Genomic DNA, 8,993 nt, shown 5'->3' with positions numbered 1-8,993 from the left:
AGTTTACATTATTCGAAATATTCAGGCAAAACATAGTTGAGGCAAAAAAAAAAAGATCAAATTTTTTTTTTATGTTCTAGAAATCTAATTGAAACATTTGAGAGAGAAAAAATAAGATTAAAAAAAAAAAACAGGAAGAGAAAAAAAAAAAGGAGAGAGGAAAGAACATGGTAAGATTGATGGCTAACGTCCAGCAAAGGTATGGTATTACAGAACCTATCTCTTTGGGAGGACCAACGGAGCTTGATGTGGTCAAGACACGAGAGCTCGAGAAGGTTTTGCTCATACCTTAAAAACTTGTGTTTCAGTTACGCTTTGTTGAATTACTTGTATTTTAGTCTTTTGTTACTTGATTGTTCAGTACTTGCAAGATGTTGGATTGTACGAGGGGAAGGAGGAAGCTGTTAGAAGAGAGGAGGTTCTCGGGAGACTAGACCAGGTTATAAGAAATTGTGCTTATGGGTTTTTCATTGATGTTTGTAACAAATCCATGGTAAGGTCTTCTTTGTTATGTGTGCAGATTGTAAAAATATGGATTAAGACGATCAGCCGCGCCAAAGGGTTGAATGATCAGCTGCTTCATGAGGCCAATGCAGAGATATTTACTTTCGGTTCTTATCGTCTAGGGGTAACCATATAGATTTGTAGAAGATTGACTTTGTTATTTGTACTGTGAACTCTTTTGGTGTATAGAGAAAGGACATATCATGAATTGGTTGTGTAAACTCTGTGTTTTCATTCTGTTGTTTTTAGATGTTCCTGTGTAGGACGTAGCATAAATTATCTTCACATGCTCTTTTGTTCTTTGTAGCATATCTAGTGTTCCTATAACAGTTTGTTTTCTTTCCTCAAATAGGTACATGGACCTGGTGCTGATATAGACACTTTATGTGTGGGGCCTAGACATGCAACTAGAGAAGTACTTCGAACCTCTTGCATCTATACGTTGGCTTGAATGTGTCTTCTGTCGATTTATTAACTTCAGTCTTCTTCTTTGTATTGCCAATAGGGTGATTTCTTTGGTGAGCTACAAAGGATGCTGTCCGAAATGCCTGAAGTAACAGAGCTGCACCCTGTTCCTGATGCTCACGTTCCCTTGATGGGATTCAAACTTAATGGAATTTCTATAGATCTCCTCTACGCACAACTTCCACTCTGGGTTATACCTAAGGTAATTTCTCTGTCATTATTGTTATGGTTAATAATCCATCATGCTGTTTTCAATATGTTCATGGTTTTTTATGAGTGGATCATTTGGAAGAATCTTAAGTGTGTTCCCTGCCTGATGAGTATGCTGCAGGATTTAGATATATCACAGGATTCCATTCTACAGAATGCTGATGAGCAAACTGTTCGAAGCCTCAACGGTTGTAGAGTCACTGACCAGATCTTGCGTTTGGTTCCTAACATTGAGGTTTTGTGCTTACTCTTAGTTTTATAGAACTTTCAAAATTCATCCATAAGTTTCCTAATTCGGATTCTATTGTTCTTATTTGTAAGCAGAATTTTAGGACAGCATTAAGATGCATGAGGTTTTGGGCCAAGCGACGTGGAGTATACTCTAATGTATCGTGAACTCTTCTCTAGAACTCTTTTACTTCCATTTTATATTTGGGACTATCATGTTACTTATGTCAAGTCTTTCTCTGTTATGATTACTAGGTCTCTGGATTCCTTGGTGGTATAAACTGGGCGTTGCTTGTAGCTCGGATATGTCAACTTTATCCTAACGCACTCCCAAATATGTTAGCGTCTCGGTTCTTCAGGGTCTACACTCAATGGCGTTGGCCAAACCCTGTCCTTCTCTGTTCTATTGATGGAGGATCCTTCGGTCTTCAAGTTTGGGATCCTAGAAGAAACCCAAAAGACAGGTTACACATCATGCCCATCATTACTCCCGCTTATCCTTGTATGAACTCCAGTTATAACGTCTCTGCAAGTACGTTGAGGATTATGACAGGAGAGTTTCAGAGAGGCAAAGATATATGTGAGGTAAGAGTTAGATAGTCCTAAGGCTTCTATGCTAATTGATGAGTTATGAGTTATGACTGTCGTTTGATGTCTTTCAGGCTATGGAAGCAAACAAAGCTGACTGGGATACCCTTTTTGAGCCATTTGCATTCTTTGAAGCTTATAAAAACTATCTTCAGATCGACATCTCTGCTGCAAATGTTGATGATCTAAGGAAATGGAAAGGCTGGGTTGAGTCACGTCTCAGACAGCTCACACTGAAGGTGAAACGCTTGTATATTCTCTGTTGATGTTTTTCAAAAATTGCATATAGAATCACTGTTATTTACATTGTACTTATAGATTGAGAGACATACTTATGACATGCTGCAATGCCACCCTCATACACACGACTATCAAGACGCATCCAGACCACTCCATTGCTCTTACTTCATGGGTCTGCAGCGTAAACAAGGAGTTCCAGCAGCAGAAGGCGAACAATTCGACATCAGAAGAACCGTTGATGAGTTTAAACACACTGTTAACAGTTACACGCTGTGGATTCCCGGGATGGAGATTAGTGTCAGCCATATAAAGCGAAGGAGCATTCCGAGCTTCGTGTTTCCTGGTGGAGTTAGACCTTCACATGCCTCTAAAGGAACATGGGACAGCAAACGCCGTTCAGAGAACAGGATTGCTTCTACAGCGAGTGCAGCTACTACCAATACTAATGAAGCGAGCTCTGAAAGTAAAGGTGGTTCTAGCAGTTCAGGAGATGGGAAGATGAGGAAGCGGGGAGACGATGAGACGCTCACCGATCAGTTAAGGAACTCTAAACGCGTTGGAGTTGCAGTGCCTGTAGAGAATGGTGAAGGCGGGAGCCCGGATCCATCTGTTGGATCCGTTTGCTCTAGTCCTCTGAAAGATTGTTTGACAGACGCTAAATCTGATCCTATCAGTAAGGATCCACCAGAGAATGTTGTTCTTTTCAGCAAGGATACACCAGAGAGCCCTCCATTAGAGAAGATAGCCACTCTTCAAGCTCAGAGTCAAGAAACGGAGGAGCTTGAAGACAGTTTTGATTTTGGAAACCAAGTGATTGAGCAGATTTCAAATAAGGATACAATCTTGGCGGCTAGTGGAACTATACCTCCATTCGAGGCCACTACTTCAAATGGCTCACCATTCTCCAACGGAGCAGTGGAAGAACTCGAGGTTCTATTTTTAAGTCAATTTCTATACTTTAAGCTGGTCTCTTGATCTTGTTCTTGTCTGATTTTTCTTTTTCTTAAAGGTTCTACCAATGGGACATCCCGAGGTGACGCATAGAGCTTTAGTGCAACAGCGCAAACCGATAATCAAGTAAGCGTTTCTACTCTTATACTTAGTTTGAATCTTCTTATGGGATTTGACAAACGTTTGCTTGCTTCTTGTTGTCTGATTATTCGCAGATTGAACTTCACGTCTCTAGGCAAAACCGACGGCAAGTAATAATGGTGTTTCCTTACATTGCCAAGGATCTCAGAGCTTAAGTTGAAGGCTTCTTCCTACTTTATGTAAAAGAAGATTTTTTATATTTATATGCTTTTCTTAGATGTTAAAAGCAATTCCTAAATACTTAGCTCGATGTAACACTCGTTTGGATAAGAATCTGAAGATTTTTTTATGCAGCGTTTATGTCCATGGACATACTATTATAGTATTTGGTTTTGGCCAATAATCATGATGTTTTTTCAAGTATCCTTGTGAATTATTTCTTATGTTCACTTTGATTTTATCAAATCCTTAAGTTATTTCTTTTGCTATATAGTAAAATCCAGATCATTTACTTTCTTTTTTTACTTAAAATCATGATAGTATGCCAAAAGTGTATGGGACTATAAGTATATGATGAAATGATTGTAAGAAAAAAAACAAAATCTAAGCCGCAGAATCCTAGGTCACAAACTCTTGTTCTTACAAGTACTATAGAAATAATATTTCAATTATCATAATAAAAAAAACCAACAAAGGAAAACAAGATCAAGAAACACACATAACTGACTGCTAAATCACCAAACAACACGCATGAAATAAAGAATCAGATGATTTGGTTCTATACAGCAACTGCAAGAGACATAGGGGCTTTAATGAAACATCTTAGGATATCATAAACTAAACAAGACACACAGCTCACTCTTTAAGGCTTGGCGTATGCTGTCTTCTTACAGACAGGACAAGCATTCTTCCTCGATAGCCACTGCTTCACGCACTGGACATGGAAGCTGTGTCCACAGTCCAATTTCCCAACCTGACACTCTCTCTCATACTCATCCTGTTACCACCAACATGAACATCAGTGAGGAAACAGCAATATGAAACTCATGAATACAAGCAAGAAATGGAGTGACTCAATCTGGACTTTACCTGACAGATGCTGCATTTTCTATCAGCAAGAGTATTGGATACAGATGGATTGATTTTCCGAAGACAACGACGTATCTCGCTCTCTTTTAGTCCAGTATTCACATAACCAATCCTATCACCAAGCTCTAGTAGTTGCTGTGTAGATCCAACCACAATAATAAAGTTGAGAAGATGAAACTATAAGCTTTTCTAAGGAAACTTGGGAAGCCATAAGAGTAAAGCACCAACTATGCCATTGGAGTAAAGTAGTGTGGTTTAAGTATGCGACACCGAAGTATGCTTTCATTCTATGGTTAGCTATGAAAGGGAGGCTCGCAACTGGTGATCGCATGATACACTGGAATGGGAGTACAAATACATCTTGTGTCTTATGTACAGAGCCACTGGAAACGGTTGAGCACTTGTTTTTTGAGTGTTCTTACTCTACTCAGATTTGGGGAGCTTTGATGAAGGGATTATTGAGAGACAAGTTTAAAGTGAGTTGGGAAGGATTGATGAGAATTATGAGTGATACAAGGAGAAGGAAGATGCATTTGTTTCTTATCAAGTACATGTTTCAAGCGACTGTGTACATGATTTGGAAAGAACGTAACAGAAGAAGGCATGGAGAAGCTGAAGCTCCAGCAGGGCTTTTGATAAAACTACTTGATAAGAACATGAGAAACAGGCTCACTCTAGTGCAAAGGGGAGGGGATAAAGAGATTGGAGAAGGAATGCAACATTGGTTCAATACAAGATAGAATTTGATACATTTTAAAATAGGAGTCACATGAAAAGTTTGTTTTCATTATAGGAAAAGTATACAACTCTTGTAACAAGGTTTTTTTTCTTTTGAATTAAATTTAACATTCAATTCAAAAAAAAAAAAAAAAAAATTGCAACAAAGTAACTTCACAATCCTTAAACGAGATAATAAAAAGAACAATATTTGACAAGTGTTAAATCTTATTCAACGAGAATCGCTAGAATAACTTCCATAATCATGAACGAGATCATAAAAGGGAAGTATCACTTGTGTCATAAGCAAAACTAAGTTTTGTTAGATTCCTAGAAACAAAAGATTCATCCATCAGATATAACGCAAATACACAGAAGAATACTATAAGCTTTTTTTTCTCATGAGATTTTTTTTTGTCTTTGAGAAACATACCTCGTATGACATATTATCAACGTCAAGTCTCAAGCTGTGGAAGTGATCAAGCGAATCTGTTGTCCTTCCCATTAAAAAACCATTCCGGAGCATCATCATCTGCAACGGACAGCATATTAAAAACATGACTACACTAGCTGCATGGTTTAGTTCTTCAACTTAGTCATTAAATCTTCAACCAGTGTGAGTTGACCGCTTCAAAAAGTCAGGAGTCAAATCAATAACATTTACTAGACAGAACATTCTACCTCGGTAAGATCATCAGGGTAAGGGCGCCGAAGATGGCCATGGTATCTACTTGAGAACAAGGTTGGTTCAACGTGTGAATCAGAGCTCATTAAAGCGTGAGAATGAGGTTCTTGATTGGTAAAACGCCTAGTAAGAACAGAAGAACCCTGCATTGTAACATTGTGTTATTATTGTTCTCTGATTCTCTGAGGCAGTGAGGTTTCTCAATCAAAAACTAATAATTAGAAACTGAATAAACATGAGTCAAGAACCCCCCTAGCTAATTTAATCCAATCATAAGCTAAACGATGCTAACACTCCATCCTCTAACCAAGCCAGACAGAAAGAATTGTTTATTGCTTATATCAAAAACCCAAGAGGACCACCACACAAGAAAACAAAATATTATCTTCTCATCATAAACAAAGACTAATAATAGAAAATCACTCTACCAAAGTAGACCCTTGTGATTTGTCTTAAAGAGAATCCAAACCACACACACACACACATTTTATAAACTAGCATGGTCCCCAGCAACAAAAGCATAGGGATGCTACAACGACTAATAGCTCCAACCACTCCAAACAGTTTCTGCCTAACACAAATCAATAACACTCCCTGTCGTAATAAACTAAACTAACCACCAAAAAAGACTCTAACTTTGACTTGTAATTAGATATTCTGAGCATAAAGTTACCACCTTTACCTCTGTCTGATTAGGACTGTTCTTGTCCACGTCGATTTTGCGACGCGACGACGGGAGATTCCTTCTCGGAGGATTCATCGACACAGCATCCGTCGAGAATCCTAGTCCCGGACCGCACCAAACATCCGGAACCGCGACGCAGCCGCCGCTGCCATCGACGTCTCTAGACTCGCTCAAGAACCGAACCGAACCATCCTCGTAGCTTCCTTTCTTCTTCTTCTTCTTCTTCTTCTTCTTGTTCCTCTTCTTCTTGTTGTCCCAATCTGCGGAGGAGCGAATCGCGGAGGGGACAGAAACCTCGTGAGCTGCTGCTGCGGTGCAGTTCATTCCCCTAAAGGACGCAGCTTGAGGGAAACCGAGCTGTTTCTTCTTTGTGGGCTCGTTGGAGGAAGTGGGGAGGAGCAAGAAGGAGGACATTGCCGAGTTACAGAAGCGAGTGGGTTGGGAGATTGGGGGGACGACGTGGGTCAGCGGCGGATCATCGTCGGCGGCGCTGTGGCGGATGGTTTGGTGCCTAGCTCGTCGGAGTCTGATGTGTTCGCCGATTGTTGTCGACGACATTCTCAGAGAGAGAGAGAGAGAGAGTAGAGAGATAAAGGAAGTGTGGGGTAAGAGAAGATGCTCGGCGCGGGGAAGAAAGATGAGTGAAAATGATTTCAAGCTTGATGAGTGATGAGTGATGATGATACAAATAAATAAATATAAATTGTATATTTCGTCGAATAATGATTACAATATTTCAAATATAATATTAACGTGATTTTTGTTTGTCTTCTGCAACTTTTGTTTTACAGCCGTTAGTATGATTCCAAACAATATTAATTAGCTCACGCATCTCTCGTGAAAATTTTGTGAGTTTGATGAGAAACAAAGTATCAAATATGTATACTTGTATATGCATATATTGATTTCGATATGTAAAATGGCATATGCTACCAAACCAGTAATGATGATTATGGGATATAGGAGCTAGTTAATTTGGAAAAATAAAATGAAAAATTTGAGGTGATTTGAGTTCTTTTTTACTGGGTTTTAATTATTTTGGGGGATTTATTTTTAATGTTTTTGCTTCTTTTCTATTTAATTAAAAAAGTAATCAATCCAAAAGTTTTAAAATTTTGAAACTGATGATGCTTGCTTGTAAAAATGGGAAAGGTCTTATGTAGCTTTTGTCCCTTTGTCAGATCTGTTTCCATTTTTTTCTTCATAAAAGGGAAGACTTGTCAGAATCAATTATCACTAGATTGACTATGATGACGACTTGTAACGTATAGAGCTAATTGTCCTTTGAGAGCCCAAAACTACACATATAAAAGCCCACTCAAAGTTTGGTTCTTTTCCCTTTGGGCGTCACAATTCAGAAAGATGCGTTCTTGTTATACCAAAGCTTTACGAGTATAATAAGCCCACAAAGATGTGTAGATGTCAAACCAAAATTGACTATGATGACTTGAAACTGAATTTAGGTGCGACTCATCTGTTTTATCACATTAGCTAATGTTTCTAATTCTATGCTATCTACATTTTACGAAGGACAAGCATTTGAAAAGAAAAGTAGCCAAGGATCACGTAGTTGAGATGTTTTAAAAAATATACCCCTCTGTTTCATAATACTTGATGTTTTGCCTTACTGCACAAAAATTAAAAAAACTACATTTTTCTTAAAAAAATATTTTAAAGATATAATTTTAAAATCTGTTAACCAATTATAAAAAAGACTGTAAAATCTAATTGGTTGAACAGTTTCCAATAAAGTTAAAGTTAACCTTAAAATCTCAAAACTTCATGTAAATTGAAACAAAATAATCATTCTAAAACATCATCTATATTGAAACGGATGGAGTATATTTAAAAGGTGTGTTAAGTAATTGTTTAAGAAAAATCATTGAAAATAGTATGATGCTCTCTTAATCTACATTTGTTTCTGTCTTGTTTCTCTGAATTTTGTTGATTAAACTATGTGTAATACTCCCTTAATCCACAAAACAATTGCAGTCTATAGATGTGGCTCATTGTTTGATTTGTGTGGTAGACCACATACCAAATACTTGCTTATCACTGGTTAAACTTACAATCAGACTTGAAACTTATTGGTAAATAAAATATAATATTATTAAGAGTAAAAAAATAAAGTAGTTTTAAAAATAATTGTGGATTGAAGATGATTTTTCATGATATCTCACAATGTTCACCTTTCACTTTTCACCAGCAAAAGTTTTTTGGGAAAACTGTTTTTTAGAGCAAAAAAATAGTAACTATGTCCCTTTAGACTAATCTATATTTTGTGTCATATTTTTCTATAATACCCTTTAATATTTATGAAAATAATTTTAATAAATAGTTTTACGAACAAAAAAAATTTGGAAAAATAGTAACATTTGTTAAAATATCTATATGAACTTAATGGTATATTTTCAAGTTATAAAAAAGTTAAAATTATAAATTTCAGATTATGTTCTAAAAAAAGTAGAAATGACATTCTACGAAGTAGAAAACAAAATCTACTTTTTTCATTGAATCTACAATGTTTAGAATACATGATCTACGTAAATA

The 8,993-nt window shown here is 37.1% G+C and overlaps 2 protein-coding genes across 3 annotated transcripts; one reads left to right on the top strand and one right to left on the bottom strand.

Moving 5' to 3' along the window:
- Nucleotides 1–7: 7 nt before the first annotated feature.
- Nucleotides 8–3,673, top strand: LOC106307163 (nuclear poly(A) polymerase 1). The gene is made up of 12 exons (XM_013744037.1): nt 8–275; nt 362–439; nt 521–628; nt 857–919; nt 1,010–1,171; nt 1,301–1,414; nt 1,504–1,566; nt 1,663–1,992; nt 2,070–2,234; nt 2,314–3,165; nt 3,245–3,312; nt 3,402–3,673. Exons 1-12 carry the CDS (start codon nt 168–170, stop codon nt 3,439–3,441), a joined length of 2,151 nt encoding a protein of 716 aa, XP_013599491.1. The 5' UTR covers nt 8–167; the 3' UTR covers nt 3,442–3,673.
- Nucleotides 3,674–3,916: 243 nt separating this feature from the next.
- Nucleotides 3,917–7,099, bottom strand: LOC106308048 (E3 ubiquitin-protein ligase RNF8-A). 2 transcript variants are annotated; one of them, XM_013745160.1, is made up of 5 exons: nt 6,435–7,099; nt 5,755–5,901; nt 5,507–5,605; nt 4,357–4,491; nt 3,917–4,264 (listed from the first exon to the last, which is right to left on the bottom strand). In XM_013745160.1, exons 1-5 carry the CDS (start codon nt 6,999–7,001, stop codon nt 4,130–4,132), a joined length of 1,083 nt encoding a protein of 360 aa, XP_013600614.1. In that variant the 5' UTR covers nt 7,002–7,099; the 3' UTR covers nt 3,917–4,129. The 2 variants fall into 2 exon arrangements, with proteins under 2 accessions (XP_013600614.1, XP_013600615.1); XM_013745161.1 differs by having other exon boundaries at nt 6,441–7,099.
- Between the last annotated feature and the right edge of the window lie 1,894 nt (nt 7,100–8,993).

Source organism: Brassica oleracea, chromosome C8 (genome assembly GCF_000695525.1).
Source record: "Brassica oleracea var. oleracea cultivar TO1000 chromosome C8, BOL, whole genome shotgun sequence".
NCBI classification, from domain to species: Eukaryota; Viridiplantae; Streptophyta; class Magnoliopsida; order Brassicales; family Brassicaceae; genus Brassica; species Brassica oleracea.
The sequence above is the reverse complement of the archived record's forward strand: the minus strand, read 5'-3'. Positions and strand labels throughout refer to the sequence as shown.